General features: G+C 36.4%; 1 protein-coding gene across 10 annotated transcripts in view; it reads right to left on the bottom strand.

Moving 5' to 3' along the window:
- The window catches only part of qvr (protein quiver), a 75,977-nt gene that overhangs the window by 40,088 nt on the left and 17,019 nt on the right, over positions 1-18,870 (bottom strand). For 5 of the 10 annotated variants that reach the window (XM_067775948.1, XM_067775952.1, XM_067775950.1 and 2 more), the window contains 2 exons: positions 7,234-7,708; positions 1,147-1,284 (listed from right to left, as the gene is read on the bottom strand). In XM_067775948.1, the coding sequence (XP_067632049.1) occupies positions 1,147-1,284; positions 7,234-7,240 (145 nt within the window). In that variant the 5' untranslated portion in view covers positions 7,241-7,708. Of the gene's footprint in view, positions 1-1,146; positions 1,285-6,905; positions 7,035-7,233; positions 7,709-11,278; positions 12,029-18,870 lie in introns of those variants that run through there. The other 5 variants (XM_067775957.1, XM_067775954.1, XM_067775947.1 and 2 more) reach the window with 3 other exon arrangements.

The raw sequence follows: 18,870 nt of genomic DNA, 5'->3' as shown, positions 1-18,870 counted from the left end.
TGAAATATATGTAATGACAAACTGTGGATTGTAAAGTCGCCGTGTGTAAATATGATGCGCAACTCCAAAAAAGAAGTTGCCGATAATCCGCAAGAAAACTTTTTGTGTGCAAACCGCGACTAATGGATCATAGTACAATAATATACCTAAGACCTCAGTTCCGCTGGTGATTCGCTAGCTAAAAAGTTAAGATGGGTAATATTTACACATACGCATATGAAAATACATATACATATGTGTGTGTAAGTATGTGTGGTAAATGATGCTAAATTAAGAAAAACTTAAAATTGTCCCCATATTCACACTCCGCCTGACAATTTGCAAGTGAAATAACAGCAGCAAAACTGATTTGCAAATTGTTTGAGCTACTTTCTTCTTTTTTTATCTTTTATTAAAAAACTTAACAAATTATATAATGAAAACTATGTAAATAAATTTCGAAAACATTATCGAAAAATTTGGAAAATTTGAAAAGTTTTTAAAAATCTCGAAACTTTTATTTAGAACTTTTGTAAGCAAGAAAGTCTAAAACACCCATTTAGAAATAAATTACAAAAAACCAATCCGAATTTTGAGAGATTTTCAAATTGCCTTTTGTCAAATTAAAATAAATTGGTCTAAATAACTGCATACTCACAACATATCACAAAACTCCTGTAATGTACCTTAACTTTGGTACAATTTACTTTTGTTAAAATAATATAGAACGATTGAGAAGGCACGTGTTTTATTATAGTTCGTGTCTAGAACAATCTTCAATAATGTGTATATCCAAAGTGTGTACAATAAAACTGGTTGTGTAGTAATATGTATATATAGGAATGTGTATTGTGAATCGATTGTATGTGTGTTCCTGAACCGATGATAGGTTTGTTCCTGACAACTCCAAATCAAAATTTGGATGTTTTCATGAAGTTGAAAAATCTTCGAATTTTTCGAAAACGTTTTCGAAATGGATCTAATAGTTTTCGTTAGGTTATAATTAATTTTTTTTTTTTCAATATAGCGCAAATAAGAAAGAAGAAAATAACTGATACAATTTGCAAATCATTGTTGCTGCTATTATTTTACTCGCCAGTGTATATATATATAAATTTATATCAAACATATTTTTTTAAAATAAATATTCATAAGAAGAACACTCACCTGTTAACGTCAGCATCCATTTGTTGTGTATAATGGTTGGGGTCGTTGTAGTTTTCAGTCGCCAGCGACCCATTCTACACAATTTTAGTCGCTCTAATAACGAACTTGTAGGTGCGTTTTTTTGATGAGTTCTTTGAACTAGAAATTAAAAGAGAAGCATTCAAAGTATTAAAAATATATAAGAGTGGTAAATACATAGTAAAAAAATTTGAATTCAATTAACACTAAAATTACCAATTTATTTAATTAGTTGAGATTGCTTTACAGTAAATGAAAAACAATAACAAATTAGCAATTTGAGTTTTATGTTCATAGTTAACATAAAAATTGTTGTGGCCTCCAAACCATGACCATTACTTATGATTTGTTGTTTTTTCCTATTTCTAGAAAACAATAACACTGTGCTACACACAGAAATTTTTAATATATTCAGGCAAACACACTTTTTGCTTCAATTTTTAGGTCTTGCCCGATTCGGCGAGAAGATTTCAGAGTAAAACATGGAATTCATGTTTCCTAAGAGTATAAGGACGCCACAAACCTGCACTCAGCTTCGCAACTTTTCACTCTCACCTGATTTGTAAGAGCAATAATCACCTAAATGGAACATCACTGCTGAATACATAAAGGGCTTTTGCGATCGCTAATAAATTAGTACAGATCAGGGTATGGCGGAACCAGGAACAGGTGACTGACGGAAATCAGCTGGTTTGTACTTTTTATACTCAGTTGAGCAGAGCTCACAGAGTATATTAAGTTTGATTGGATAACTGTTGGTTGTACAGGTATAAAGGAATCGAGATAGATATAGACTTCCATATATCAAAATCATCAGGATCGAAAAAAAATTTGATTGAGACATGTCCGTCCGTCCGTCCGTTAACACGATAACTTGAGTAAATTTCTGAGGTATCTTGATGAAATTTGGTACGTAGGTTCCTGAGCACTCATCTCAGATCGCTATTTAAAATGAACGATATCGGACTATAACCACTCCTACTTTTTCGATATCGAAAATTTCGAAAAACCGAAAAAGTGCAATAATTCATTACCAAAGACAGATAAAGCGATGAAACTTGGTAGGTGAAATGAACTTATGACGAAGAATAGAAAATTAGTAAAATTTTGGACAATGGGCGTGGCACCGCCCACTTTTAAAAGAAGGTAATTTAAAAATTTTGCAAGCTGTAATTTGGCAGTCGTTGAAGATATCATGATGAAATTTGGCAGGAACGTTACTCCTATTACTATATGTACGCTTAATAAAAATTAGCAAAATCGGAGAAGGACCACGCCCACTTTAAAAAAAATTTTTTTTTTTTAAGTAAAATTAAAAAAAAAAAATTAATATCTTTACAGTATATAAGTAAATTATGTCAACATCAAAAGCGAGAAATACAAAAAATAAAGAAAATTTCAAAATGGGCGTGGCTCCGCCCTTTTTAATTTAGTTTGTCTAGGATACTTTTAATGCCATAAGTCGAACAACAATTTCCCAATCCTTTTGAAATTTGTTAGGGGAATAGATTTTATGACGCTAACTGTTTTCTGTGAAAATTGGAGAAATCGGTTGAAGCCACGCCCAGTTTTTATACACAGTCGTCCGTCTGTCCTTCCCCATGGCCGTTAACACGATAACTTGAGCAAAAATCGACATATCTTTACTGAACTTAGTTCACGTACTTACCTGAACTCACTTTATCTTGGTATTAAAAATAGGCGAAATCCGACTTTGACCACGCCCACTTTTTCGATATCGAAAATTACGAAAAATGAAAAAATACCATAATTCTATACCAAATACGAAAAAAGGGATGAAACATGGTAATTGGATTGGTTTATTGACGCGAAATATAACTTTAGAAAAAACTTTGTAAAATGGTTGTGACCCCTACCATATTAAGTAGAAGAAAATGAAAAAGTTCTGCAGGGCGAAATAAAACACCCTTGAAATCTTGGCAGGTATTACATATATAAATAAATAAGCGGTATCCAAAAGATGATGTTCTGGGTCACCCTGGTCCACATTTTGGTCGATATCTGGAAAACGACTTCACATATACAACTACCACCACTCCCTTTTAAAACTCTCATTAATACCTTTAATTTGGTTCCAATATCGTACAAACACATTCTAGAGTCACCCCTGGTCCACCTTTATGGCGATATCTTGAAAAGGCGTCCACCTATAGAAATAAGCCCCACGCCCTTTTAAAATACTCATTAACACTTTTCATTTGATACCCATATCGTACAAACATATTCTAGAGTCACCCCTGGTCCACCTTTATGGCGATATCGCGAAAAGGCGACCACCTATAGAACGAAGGCCCACCCCCTTTTAAAAATACTTATTAACACCTTTCATTTGATACCCATATCGTACAAACAAAGTCTAGAGTCACCCCTGGTCCACCTTTATGGCGATATCTCGAAAAGGCGACCACCTATACAACTACCACCACTCCCTTTTAAAACCCTCATTAATACCTTTAATTTGATACCCATATCGTACAAACACATTCTAGAGTCACCCCTGGTCCACATTTATGGCGATATTTCGAAACGGCGTCCACCATTAGAACTAAGGCCCACTCCCTTTTAAAATACTCATTAACACCTTTCATTTGATACCCATATTGTACAAAAGCATTCTAGAGTCACCCCTGGTCCACGTTTATGTTGATATCCCTAAAAGGCGTCCACCCATAGAACTAAGGCTCATTCCCTTTTAAAATACTCATTAACACCTTTCATTTGATATCCATATTGTACAAACGCATTCTGGAGTCAACCCTGGTCCACCTTTATGGCGATATCTCGAAAAGGCGTCCACCTATAGAACTACCACCACTCCCTTTTAAAACCCTCATTAATACCTTTAATTTGATACCCATATCGTACAAACAAATTCTAGGGTCACCCCTGGTCCACCTTTATGGCGATATCTCGAAACGGCGTCCACCTATGGAACTAAGGATCACTCCCTTTTAAAATACTTATTAACACCTTTCTTTTGATACCCATATTGTACAAACAAATTCTAGGGTCACCCCTGATCCACCTTTATGGAGATATCTTGAAACGGCGTCCACCTATGGAACTAAGGATTACTCTCTTTTAAAATACTCATTAACACCTTTCATTTGATACCCATATCGTACAAACAAATTCTAGAATCAGCCCTGATCCACCTTTATGACGATATCTCGAAAAGGCGTCCTCCTATAGAACTATGGCCCACTCCCTCATAAAATACTATTTAATGCCTTTCATTTGATACACATGTCATACAAACACATTCCAGAGTTTCCCGCGGTTCATTTTCCTACTTGGTTATTTTCCCTTATGTTGTCACCATAGCTCTCAACTGAGTATGTAATGTTCGGTTACACCCAAACTTAACCTTCCTTACTTGGTTAATATGATTTTACACTTCAAGTTCCGGCGCAGTACAGTTTTGACATTAGTCCATCGATTTACAAAAACTGTGCTGCCACCTTGTATAGTTCCGTCATGGATCAGGGTAAACTACTTTAAAGCAGTGGTCACCAAAATTAAAACTGTGGCTGTATTAGTAAGAGAAATTCATAAAAGTGGTAGTGTTTTAGTCGTTGACTAACGAGAAACGAGTAAAATGTATGCACGCATGGTTATTGACAGCCAATATAAATTCTTTAATATGCTATAAAAATATTATTTTATTGCTTTTGTGCTCGAGCATTTGTTTGCAAAATAAGTTTTTTAAATGCGCTAATAAGCAATAGCCTCTTTCAAAGTTGCTACTCTGCTTGCTCAACGACTACTAAACGAAAGAGAAGAAGAATAAAGAAAGAAGAATAATACGTGTAAAGTGAGCGCGAATAACTAGCAGATGATCTCTGTTCTAGAGCAACAGAAAGACGCTATATATAATACAGTATTACACTTTTCGGAGTGATATCAAAACTGGTTTTGGAGTCTACGCCGTTGCTCGTTCTAAAGATGTGGTGGTATCGTGGTCCGCTTTCACACGGAACATCCTGGTTCAAGGCCCAACCGAAGTAACATCAACATTTTTCTTTATTGTTATTATAATTCAAAGTCGATTTTTATTTTTTTTCCAAAATTTTTTGGTCCAAAATTTTCTCCATACCCTTTAGGAGAAACGAGCTAAGGCTAATTGGTCGATACGAAAAGGGCAGCTTCTGGGGTTTTCCGGTCTTTGGTATGACCTCTTTCCATCCGTTTGAAATGTGGCCGAGCAGTAGAGCTATCTTATACAGGTTGAGTAAGGCTGGGGCTATATGGTTTATTCCCTGCTGTAACAGACAGAGCTAGACGCCATCCGGCCCCCGTGACTTGAATGAGCTGAAAGTAGACAAAACCGTCAAGCCTCCCAACAAATTAAATGGGGTTGTGTTATATGTAAGTGTTGATAGCCTGCTATAACTATAGTCCGGAAAGTGAGTTTTAATTAAGAGCTAATGTGTCTCTTCCGGCTGATTAGTGTAGCCCCCATCTGTATTTTTCAGAGTGCTAATAACATTTCTCTCGCTTTTTGAAGTCGTACCGTTGTCGAAAGATCATTAATCCCCTCAAAATATTCTCTACAGGTAGCCCTATTAGATCTCCTTAGTTCTTTGTTATATGCTTTTGCTATATTAAATTGCTTTCTAGCTTGGCATCGCTGCTGTGCTGGCCTTTGTTCCATCAAGGAGCATCACATGAGGAGTTCCTGTATTTGTACTAAAATCTTATATTTTTTGATGAAATTTTCTCGATTTGCCCGAAACGGTTCTACTGTTATTATTGCGTTTTGATTTGAAGCTGTCCACATTGTATACGTATCTTTCCTTGGGATAACTTTCACTGAAAGCAGTTGTATTATTTAATGGATCTGTTTAGCTTCCTTCTCAAGCTGTCGTTGTAGCAATAAAGCGATCCCCGAAGGTTGTCACAGTTTTATCGAATCTGGTGGTCCATTGCCGGATATAGATCCGGTACGTTCCGGTAACAAGCACTATGATGGTACAAGCTCGACCATCTCGGGAACGACTTTATATGAACACATTGATCCGTCTCGGCCATCCAACCCACCCTCTAGTTCCATGAGGAGCATGGATCGCCAGAGTCTTGGCTGCTAAAGAAACAGGATTCGCCACGGGTAGGCGAGGTTGACAATTGGGTTGAAGAAACTATAAATTTGCTGTTGCACCTCCTTGGAAGGATTGCAAGGATTGCGCTACACAACCCCTTGAATCATTTGGGTATTTTAGGTGCTTCTTACGACAGCCATACCTGCCGCGTGTATATTCTAAGCCCAATAAACCTTCGAGGTCACTGTACGCTTTTTCCTTCTTAAAAATAAAGAAATGTAAGACGCAATAACCTCCGCACAGATTTTAGGCCGAGCTTCTATTCCAATTTGCGTGGTGCTCCTTTTAGTTTTTCTTATAAATTTGCGGGACGGGACCTACTTATTTAATGTCGACTCCGAACGGAATCTGTAAGTCAGATATGTTTTCGCTGAGAAACTTTTCATGGCAAAAATACATTCGGAGCGCTTGCCCAATCACTGCCGAGGGGCGACCCCGCCTAGGAAAACTTTCTTCTTATTGAAAAAACTTGTTTCTAAAATTTTGATGTTGCTTTGCTCGGGTCGTGAACCCAGGATCTTCGGTGTGGTAGGCTTCTTAATCACTGATAAAGTGAAAGAGTTTCCAATTTCTTTTCTAAGATTTCTAAAAGCTAGCCTGTGCGCATACCCTCAAACATACCAATTAGTGATAGTGGAGGCCATATTATGTCTGCACAGAGTAAGATCTAGAGCTACCCCTCCAACAGCATTTACAAAAAAGAGGTTCATTGCTCCAGTTTATCATGCTTTTCAACACCGAAATTTGTTGTCAGTCCTAAAGCCATCGAAAACAACAATCTTGCCAACACTTTTCAAGTATTTTCGCATCATTTGCTTTGGTAGCACTGTGTAAATGTATTTTATGCTCTTAAAAATAAAAAAAAAAGTTTCCTTTAATATTTTTTTTACCTTACAATTGCTTAGTCAGTTCTTAATTGAAATTAAAAAAATAGTAAAATTATATTTACCTTTCATCAGCTCTATAATATTACTTTTTATTATGCTCTCAGCCAAACTTGGCAGCACAACATGACTCTTTGTTGTTTTGCAATCAATACCATGCAGCAAAGATGAAACAAACCGCTCCGGAACTTGTTGATGGGAAGCACATTTTAACTCTTTCACCACGTTCTTTGAACGCAATTGAAAGCTCCTACGAAATACCACTCTGATGACGATTAATTAGCATTAAATTAAATTTTCTAATTAATCACTTAAGAATATTTCAAAGAAAATAATTTAGACGCGTGATTTAGTAATTTTTGTATTTTTTTTTTTTTTTTTTGTATAGAAAATTATTAATTTAATATTTAAAAGAATTCAATGATGCTTTTGTTTTTTTAAGTAATATTTATTTATATATAAAAGTAAATACGTATATAATATGTACGCGGTGTAGTGAATATTATTTGCCTGATTTAACATTCTTCACTACTGCAAAATCTAAAATGAAAAAAATAAATATTTTAAATCAAAACAATATCATAAGCAAAAAGTGCATGCTTGGAAATAACCAAAAATTAATATAATACTGTGACGAATATTACCATCTCAACAAAAACATTAAAGCAAGCTACATAAACACATTAATCATCATTTACCAAATACATACAAGGTAACGAAGAGATAATTCATACACAGCCGAAGTAGTACTCACATATACAAACGCATATGGCTATGAGAGAGACTATAAACTACAAACATACACCTACGGCTGGTAGCCAAACATGAATTTCGAGAAGTTACTAGACGTTAGGAGAAATGGGTGGACGAGACAACAGAGAGTATAAAAGCAGCGAAAGCTGAGTAGTCAGTAATCAGTTTGATTTAAGCATGCCATTGGTTGTGAAGTTAAATGTTATTGTGAAGTACTTTCAAAGCACTATAATAAAGACCATTTTTGGATTATTGAATATTGGAGTTATTTATTCAACATTTTAGCGATTCGAACGTTAGCAGAAGATTTGGAATAAGCGGAATTTCACTAAATTCGTTACAATACTAAATTTTGTAAGCGCGATAAGTGTCAGCTGACATTTTTCTTATTACTTGAGCAAACAGCAGGCACGATCTTCGACAATCGAGTCTTTGTTTCTCACGCAAAGAAGGCGTAGAGATTAGTTTACATATCTCTAACGTTCCACAATATACATGATAAGACGACCGTGAATGAAGCCTTTCAAACTGCTAGTAGACTTCAAGTCGCCTAGGCCAGACGGCGTGCCAAACAAAGAACTTAAGTTGACTTTTAGTCATGAGACGCGAACTTTTGTGAACTTGTTTAATGTATGCCTAACTGAAGGGACATTTCTCAGAATCTGTAGCTCTAGTCCTTGATACTACTACCAAAAACCTGCTAAAAATCCAACAGTTATAGGCCATATACCTATGTAATATTCTCGAGAGAATTATTTATAATCGCCTAGAAAGGGAAATCGAAAAGGCGAGGAGCATATACAGAAACCAGTTTAGGCTTAGGTAAAGAAGATCCACCATTGACGCAGTTAACATGTAAATAGAAAATTTGCTCAAGAGGCCATGAGTGGCAGCCGAAGGCTTAAAGGCTCGAAAGAGTACTGCCTTGTCGTTACTTCAGGATGTGTTCAACACCGCTAATTTAGCAAAAATTTTAGATGCACTAAATTGCATAGGCATATCCTTTTATCTCAGCAGGATAATATGCAGCTACTTAGAAGATGGACTGCTAGAATATGACGTATCAGCAGGTACGAAAACGCTCCTCGTCATAGGCTGCGTTCCCCAATGGTCTTTGCTCGAACCACTTCTGTGGAAAATTATATATGATGGAGTATTGCGGCAAAAAGCGCCCAATGGTGCTAAAATGAATGTATTCGCGTATGCCATAGCTTTGTTTGTAACTGTCAAGCATTTAAGCGCTATATGCGAAAAATCCAACACTAGCATAGACAGCGTTCTATACTTAGTCGGGAAGCATAAATAACAGCTCGCTGAACAAAAAACGTAGGCAGTGCTCATATCAAGTGGGAAGAGAGTAAAGCATGTCGTCAAAAAAATCTGGAGTCAGGACAGCGATACGCGACCAACAGTAAAGTATCTGGGGATTATGATTAATAGGAGGCTATCATTCAAAACTCACCTACTTAGTGTATACTAATGAAAAGGCATCAAAAACTATAAGATCATAATCAAGAATAGTTTGAAATACATAAGGACCAAAGCAAAGATGGCGTCAATTAATGGCAGCGGCTGTAAAGAGCCTAATACTTTACGGTGGTCCTGTTTGTTACCAGGCCATCGTCGTAGTTCCGCGCAGTAAAATCAACATACCGCCGTAGCGCTATTAATAGCAGGAGTGTATCCAATCGATATATTGGCAAATGAAGCAACGATAATTTCTAAGAAATGAAATACAGGCTTCGGAGCACGAGAAATGAGCGCACAAAACAACCAGCTAAGATGAAACAACTCGACAAAAAGGCGCTGGATACATCGGTACATCGCAGTCTTAAAACGCTGGCTGACACAAACGCACGGGGAAGCAGATTTCTAATTCTGTACGGATGTTTTAAGAAGTACGTTCACTGGTTCAAGGACACGGTTTGGAGACAAGGCCTCTCCAGCTCTCCAAATAACAACACGGGAGTCATGGGCTACAACTTACAAACATGGATTGATATTACGGAGGCACGGATTGCAGATTAGGCATCCACAACCGTCCAAATAACAACATTGGAGTGAACGATTATTATCTACAGAGATAGTCCATGCTAGTGGACGCTCCTGCTGTTATAGGCCTTCTAAAGAATACCGAAAACAAATTTTTTAACTAAAAAATAATAATCCCAGCAAAAATCATGTGACCGAAAATGACGGCCATCAACAAGAAAATCCCGCCTTGTTCCCCAAAAAAGTTGCAGGAACAGTACAGCTCTATAGCTTATTTACTAATGGCCTGTATGTGTGAGCAGTAAGGGGGTTTACGTGTTGCATGGTAACAGTTAGGGCCATTTTATTAGTAAATTTGCGAGTATGCTTTTTGTTTTTGCTGGGATAATAATAATATTAATAACTGAAAAAAAACGCAAATCATTAAAAAGAATTTAAGGTAGTTTGTCTTGATAAGCGCTACCAACAAGGGCTAAACCATGGATTGAAGCCTTGTTCTCTCCGACCATGCAAAAAGAACACGAAGCGATTCACATTTCGTCTATGGTGCGATAAAACGGGGTCGATTTATTAACCGATATCACGCCATCGATTTTTCGATAGGATTTGGGCTCAGGAAAAAAAGTTCCACTGCACATACCCAAAAAAATTGTTTTCGAGCCTGCGACTTTTTTCGACTTTGATTTTTAAGGTTTTTTTCATGACATACTAAAAAATTTTCATTTGATTGTAAAATTTTCTTGTATACTAATATTTTTTTTTTCAAAAAACTGTTATCGCTAACGTTTTTAGCGGACATTTTTGGGTCGGACAGGCTATACATATGAAAATTTTTTTAGTAGGTCGTGAAAAAAACCTTATAAATCAAAGTTGAAAAAAAGTAAAAAAATGAACTTTCGCAGGCTCGAAAATTATTTTTTTGGGTATGCGTAGTAGAACTTTTTATTGCTGAGCCCAAATCCTATCGAAAAATCGATGGCGCGTTATCGGTTAACTTTCGTCCATACAAATCGACCGACCCTAATATACATATGTATTGAGCGAGGGTGGGAACAAATCGGCATTTGCATGCCGAGCGACTACACGGTAGTACCTGGGGGAATGGTACATAGACGGTAGGAGGATTAGTGTGGTTATAGTCCCACACTTACTTTAAGACTTTCGATGCTTCCTTCTCTGAAAGAAATAAAATAAAAAAACAACTACATACTAATTTGTAATAAATCAAAAACCTTAATAAATGTGACATCACACAATTTCGCTGAACTAAAAATAAAATATAGCAACAAAAACAAAAAATGCCACTTCTAATAACTGAAAATCTAAATATCATGCAATAAATTTTCGTTGACAGTTAAAAACCACCTGTTTGTATGTAAAAACGTATTTTCAATATTTTGATTACGTATACGCAACGTATCACCGACTGCGCCTCTAAAATATACTCATAATGCATATTTGTATTGGCAAACTCATCGATATTTACGCCGCTAAAAAAGCGTTGACAAATTTGTTTCTTTGCTATGGTACACTTTTATTCTTTTCTGTTTTTTTTCTATTGTAGTAGCTACAAGTATTTTTGTTGTTGTAGTCATTTGACTAGACTAATGTGAAGTGAATCGAAATAGTATGAATATAAATTATATGCAAACTTAGAGACAAATCAGTGATATATATGTGCATGTATATTTAGAAATATAGTGAGAATATCGTGCTCAAGGTGCTTGGCTGTTCCGACGTCAGTGTACATATTATTTACTTTCTATGTTGTGATTTTTTATACCTTTCATGAAAATGAGATGGTAAATTAAGTTTCTCACGAATCTCAAAAATGTAAGTTCTTAAAGGAAAATAGATAGACCCACCAATAAGTATACCGAAATGATCAGAATAAAGAGCTGAGTTGATTTAGCCATGTCCGTCTGTCCGTCTGTCTATTTGTATGCACACTAGTCCCTAAATTTTTGAGATATCTTGATAAAATTTGGTGAGCGGCTATACTTAGATGTCCGATTAGACATTTTTCGGAACCAGACGGATCGGACCACTATAGCATATATCCACCACAACCGATTGTTCAGATAAGAAGCTTTTCGTAATAACTGCCCATTTTAACAGCTAGAGGCTTAAAATTTCACCGAATGCTTACATATAGAGCATTTATAGTTGTCTGAAAGAAATGTATAGATCGGTGGCATATATACTATATATCCCATTCTTATCTAAACAAGAAACTTTTCGTAATTTTTTCCACATCTTAACAGCTAGAAGCTTCAAATTTCACCATATTCTTTCGTTTCACAAATTTCTGCCCAATTTTAACAGCTAGAACCTTCAAATTTCATCAAATGCTTACGTATATAGCATTCATTATGGCAAATATTGTATAGATCGGTGGTATATATATTATATACCCTTTATAAACAGTAATTTGTGCCCCCATTTTAATGGCTAGCAGCTTCAAAATTCATCAAATACTTACGTTTACGTCATATACGGTTGACACGGGTGATTCAACGTGAAACGTGAAACTTTCATTCAAAGTACCTACCTATATTTATACCCAGCTGTACTTGTACACAGGGTATTATAACTTTGATTGGATAACGGTTGGTTGTACAGGTATAAAGGAATCGAGATAGATATAGAATTCCATATATAAAAATCATCAGTATCGAAAACAAATTTTATTGAGCCATGTCCGTCCGTCCGTCCGTCTGCCCGTTAACACGATAACTTCAGTAAATATTGATATATCTTCACCAAATTTGGTACACGAGCTTATCTGGACCCAGAATAGATTGGTATTGAAAATGAGTGAAATCGGATGATAACCACGCCCACTTTTTATATATATAACATTTTGGAAAACACAAAAAAACTGATTATTTAGTAAATAATACACATAGAATGTTGAAATTTGACGTGTGGACTGATATTGAGACTCTTGATAAAAATAAAAAATAAAAAATTTTAAATGGGCGTGGCACCGCCCACTTGCGATGAAATCAATTTTACAAATATTATTAATCATAAATCAAGAATCATTAAATCTATCATAACAAAATTCGGCAGAGAGGTAGCCTTTACTATAAGGAATGCTTTGAAAAAAAATTTACGAAATCGGTTAAGGACCACGCCCACTTTTATATAAAATATTTTGAAAAGGGTCGTGGAGGAATAAAATATGCTATATATTTGCAAAAAAGAGCTTTATATCAAAGGTATTTCATTTCCCAAGTGGATTTACAACAATAAATAGGAAAACTTTCAAATATAAAAAGATGGGCGTGGCACCGCCCCTTTTATGATTAAGCGATTTTCTATGTTTCTGGAGCCATAACTCGAAGAGAAATTAGTTCAGAACAGAACCATATGTATATGTATTATTGCACAGCCTTGTAACACTATTAAGCACACAAAACAAACAACAACAGCATTTCAAGTGTACAGCTGGGTATGTAATGTTCGGTTTCACCCGAACTTAGGCTTCCTTACTTGTTTATTTTATATTTACATATCTTAAAAATTGCTTATATACCCGATTGTTTGGATATTACGAATGGGATAAGATTATTGTTCAGACCCATTCATGAAAGGTATGCCGTCTTCGGCACGTCCGAAGACAGTCCCGTCCTTACTTGTTTTAAATTATTTGAAAACAATTTTTTTTAATTTTCTTTCATTGTCATGGTTTTATTTTCATTATTTGATTTCCTGCCAAAGCTCACGACGTGTATATGACAAGAGTGCACATACATTCATACAAGCTCAAATATCCTTGTAAGAAACTCTTGGATGATGTCATAAAAACGGATGGACTTAGCTTACATAGGTACTCTACAATGTCCAGGTCTACCTTCACATTACCTTCATGTCCCTCATCTCCGGTAACGCATGCTAACCAATCTTTGTTTTCGATCACTGAGGACCCCAAAGCAGGCCTTGGCAAGCTAGAAATGGATAGGCACGACTGCAAGGTACTCAAGGCTAACTAGCTGTCTATCTCTGCCGCAAACATTTTTTTCATATATTTGTTTTGGATAATAGCGGAAATTAAAAGGGCCATTTCAATACTGGCAGTCGAATGGACTTTAAAATTTATTAGCTGATTGTTGAGTGACCGAACTTTAGCGGCAGAGTCGGGATATCGAAGGCTTATAGAGAGGTGAAAAGGGTACTCCATAGAGGGATATTCTTACTCCACTTCTTTGAGTCGTGATAATGAACAGCTTGCTGCAGGACCTGACGTGTAGGTGCTGCTAAATATTGGCTTATGCCGATTTCCTTGCAATTCTTGCCAGGCAGAAACTTCTGTGTGCACTGCGGCACGTTTTACAGGGTTGGCTGGGTATTGTGAACTGGTAGTCTGAATCATGCGAATTAGCTGTCAACGCTAGCAAAACTGCGCTCGTTTACGGAGGTACAAGACTCTAGAATTTAAATTACGTTCTACTGGGCGAGTACCGCTGGTGCTGTCTGACAAGGTTAAGTACTTTGGGATTATTCTTTAGAGCAAGGTGTCATGGAAGCTTTATTTAGATAAGAGGGCTAGGAAGACCTCGGTTGCTTTGTAATGCTGCCGAGTGGCGATTAGCAAACGCGAGAGGTTCTCTACAACGGGCACTCCAGCATTCTTCCCGACATCGACCTCATCCCTGGCATGGCAGACTACTGTGCCCCGGCTTGCGTGTCTGTTTCCACATTCACCAGTCATATTTTCTCAGAAGAGGAATATAGTGGGGAATTAAAATGAACCTGTTCAAAGAGGGCAGTTCCTCGGATATCCCCGTATTTGGTATGAATACGACCTTAACCTCTGCCCTAACGTTAGGATTGTACCCAAGGATAGAACCATTAGGTCCTGGATATTTAAATGGATTGAAACTTGACAAGGGCTCTTTGTTTTCGCTTTGTTGCTGGCTCGGATCCCATTCCTGGGGCAAAAAAAGCTTTGAAGAGATTTATAAGGTATAATCGAAACAACTGTCACCTTGTCCGCCTTACGTTGTGTTGTTTCAGTTTTTCCGAAAATATTTAATAAACTATAAGATATATTGCATTTCCTAATGGGATTTTACAAGCGAGTATTTATTAAACACTAGGGTGGGTCGATTTGTATGGACGAAAGATAACAGATATCGCGCCATCGATTTTTCGATAGGATTTGGGTTCAGGAACAAAAGTTCCACTACGCATACCCAAAAAAATAATTTTCGAGCCTGCGAAATTTATTTTTTTTGACTTTTTTCGATTTTGATTTTTAAGTTTTTTTTCATGACCTACTAAAAAAATTTTCATATGCATACTGTCTGACCCAAAAATGTCCGCTAAATATATTTTTTTTTTTTTCAAAAACTGTTATCGCCAACGTTTTTAGCGGACATTTTTGGGTCGGACAGGGTATACATGAAAATTCTACAATCAAATGAAAATTTTTTCGGTAGGTCATAAAAAAAAACCTTAAAAATCAAAGTCGAAAAAAAGTCAAAAAAATGAAATTTCGCAGGCTCGAAAATTATTTGTTTGGGTATGCGTAGTGGAACTTTTGTTCCTGAACCCAAATCCTATCGAAAAATCGATGGCGCGATATCGGTTAATAAATCGATCCAGTCTATTAAACACTCCTCATTTGTCATTTACACTTAAGCTGTAACAAAAAAATGTATTTTATTTTAAACTACTAAAATTTAGTCCTTCTGTACTACGTAAATTGTGCCCATGCTCATATTTTGTTTTTATTTATTTTGAGATTAAAATGCGCGCCCACTTTTATGAAAATAATTTTTCTACTCAATTAATATTAGCTTAGAAATTTAGACGGAATTAGGTGGGTGTGTGACAAATACAACGAATATGGGTTTATTTCGGATTCATCAAATTAATTTTGACTTGTTCAAGTGTTTATTTCTATTTTTAATTTCTTATTTGCGTATTTATATTTTTAAAAACACAGCTGGACATATTACAGACCAAAAATATAATTTTTCTAGTTTCCTACTGAGAATCAATTTGATAAAGTGTTGCTCCAGCTGAGTGGCATTACTATGGTATTTATATGGGAAAAATATTTCTTATATAAAAATATTTCAAGTACATATAGCTGTTGAATATTTGGCGTAATACTACGTTTATATAAATATGTATATATTTTTCAATTATTTCTCTAATTTATTCTTTAGCTAAGTATTGTGGCGAATTGTATCAAATATCGAACATCACTATGTAATTGATTCCAGCTCCCACCACTGATATATAAAAGCTACGTCACGTAAGATTTTTGATGCAGCATCGTGCGCTATCAGATGAGTAGATTGCATGTTTTTGCATGGGGAACGGCAAAGAGCGCGTCACAAGCGCCATCTCATATGCAAAAGTAGCCGACTTTTAACTTTTGTTAAAGAAAAGCATAAGAAGAAGAACTTGACATTTGTTTTGGTTATGTGTGCTTTCAGACTTTGCAAGTGAAATTATTTTTCCCACTCGTTAGTAACTGCATTTGATTGGGAGGCAAAATATTGTTACGAATGTTGGCGGCACTAAGGGGTACTGCCATCTCTAGGCCGATGCTAAACAGTGACGTGAATTCACATCAATAATTCAATCACTATGTCTACACATACGCATGCACGCGGCGGAGAAGCAACGCACAAGCACATGCAGATATCTTATCTGGAATGCTCCTAAAGGTATGCAATTGTGATTGGGGAAGTGTGGCTCACACATACAAGCGCATGGAGTATGAGAGAAGCTATACAAATTATACATCTGTAAATATATAACTAACTAGTAAGTTCTGGAATTAGAAAAGCCTAGAAATATGCAACGAGGATGGCGGACAGTATAAAAGAGCGACAACAGTGGAGGCGAGTAATCAGTTTCATTTGAGCTATCAATCAGTTTGGTTTAATTAAGCAAGCTATTCGATGCAAAGTATAAGTGTTATTGTGAAGTACTTTAATAAAGGTAATTTTTCCATTATTCAATATTGGAGTTATTTATTCAACAGTTTAGCGATACGAACGTTAGCAGAAGATTGCAAATAAGGGGAATTGCAGTAAATTCGTTACAATATGTTAGCAATTATTTTTCTTGTATAGAGGAAATTTTTATAACAGTGCTTCGAAAACTTGTTTGATCGGAATGGGCAATCCAAAATAAGTTTCACTGCTATGTCTGAAGTTCCTTTTATTAACAATTGCAAAATCTTGCGCGATTGTGACTATGTTCGCTTTTGCATCAAAACTAAGAGCATAAACAATGTCATTGTGACACGGCCATAAACTCTGCTACCACAACAGCAACACCTCAAAGCACACGAGGGAAGCAGATATAGCACAGTTATATCAAAACAACGACCAACTCAAAAATTGGCCATATTCAGGATAGGCAAAAAACTGACTGACTGACTTCCGGATATGCGCCAATGCAATTTACCAAGTATCTGTGAAATGACCCACAGAAATTCGAAAAAAAATCCTAATTCCCCCCATCTTCAATAAAATAATCCCACAAAAATCGCAACGATATCAAATGGTTCATTTCAGTAATATACAAATTCTATATATAAGCCCCATAGAGTTGGGCACAAATTGTGATTTAATTTGACAGTTCTCTCGCCAGCTTAATATTTGTATGATACATTCATATTTGTAACAGGATTCCCTCCGGGTAGGTAAGGTTGACAATTGGGGCTAGAGGTTTGCACCGATCACTTTATCGGCGGCAGCGGCGTGAAAGGCGCGCCGGTGTACGCCGGTGTTCTTTCTTTAAAAAGCCTGATTTTTTTATTTAAAAAAATAATATTTAGAAAAGGTTTTGTTTTTATGTATTTAAGGAAATCAACGTTTGGCCATTTCGGAAAAATCCGGGGTTTTTGCCTCAAAATCTCGCAGATCGTTCAAAAATTTTCAGGAGTAGCTCCTTGCGGAGAGATTGTCCCTCGTTCACTTACTTCAGAGAGGCTTCGAACCTAACCCCGGTTTTTGGAATTGGTACTGCTGCGTCTGCTGAAAAGAAATAGAGATACATGAAATGGTCACACTTGTGTCTGTATATCTCGTGCAAAGCGTAGTTTCACCTGGGGTTAACTCCTAATAATGGTCGCGAACACAATTTCTTTATATCAATTGTGGCTCCTTGGCGGTCACGCACAAAGGCGACTTACGGTTGCTATTAATAGTCTATTAATACTCATGACTATCGTGGCACACACCTCCTGACCCTCACACCATATGCCAGCACAGAAGCTATAGGACTGCGACTTCGAACTCATACCTTCGTCGACGTCACTTTCCTAGAAGCTCTAGGTGTAGCTCCGAAGACTTTGTAACGGATGTTTTTGTCACTCTATGCTGCCTAGCTACACCAGAGAAACACCTTGAAAAGTTAGGGAGTGACTATTCGGCCAATGATGCCGCCCTCGAAATCATAAGCAGTCTAAGTTGATGTCTTTGCGTGACTCATGGGTGAAAATCATATAATCCTCGGCGCATCTACATAACTATAATTTTACAAGGACTCTGGATAAAATTTTTTAAATGTAAACCAAAGTTTGCAAACGTTTGTGTTCACAACATTGATTTCAATAGTCTTCGTTAAATCAAAACGATATTTTAGAATGAAAGTCGAACGATTTTAAGTTGAAAGACGTTAACTGCTGTTATCAGGCCTTATGATATAAGAGCTCATTATGCATGACCGCGTAGCTTCTGTTTTCAGACTGTCCACTACGTTAGGATAGTAGCACACACGGTCATTAGGTCGACTGCCTTGGGAAAGCTTTTGCTTCACCAATTTGAGTGTTATTGCGAAAGACAAATCCTCACCTGGTAAATATATGTGCCTGCGTATTCACATTTGTAAAAGGAGCCGTAACGTGTAGGCGATATTTAAACTTGGTTGATAAGCTATAATCAATGTGATTCACTCCAAGGAACTAGTTTTGGATAGGGCCG

This window comes from Eurosta solidaginis, chromosome 3 (assembly GCF_040869045.1).
Source record: "Eurosta solidaginis isolate ZX-2024a chromosome 3, ASM4086904v1, whole genome shotgun sequence".
Taxonomy (NCBI): domain Eukaryota; kingdom Metazoa; phylum Arthropoda; class Insecta; order Diptera; family Tephritidae; genus Eurosta; species Eurosta solidaginis.
This window is presented reverse-complemented; position numbering and strand designations above follow the sequence as displayed.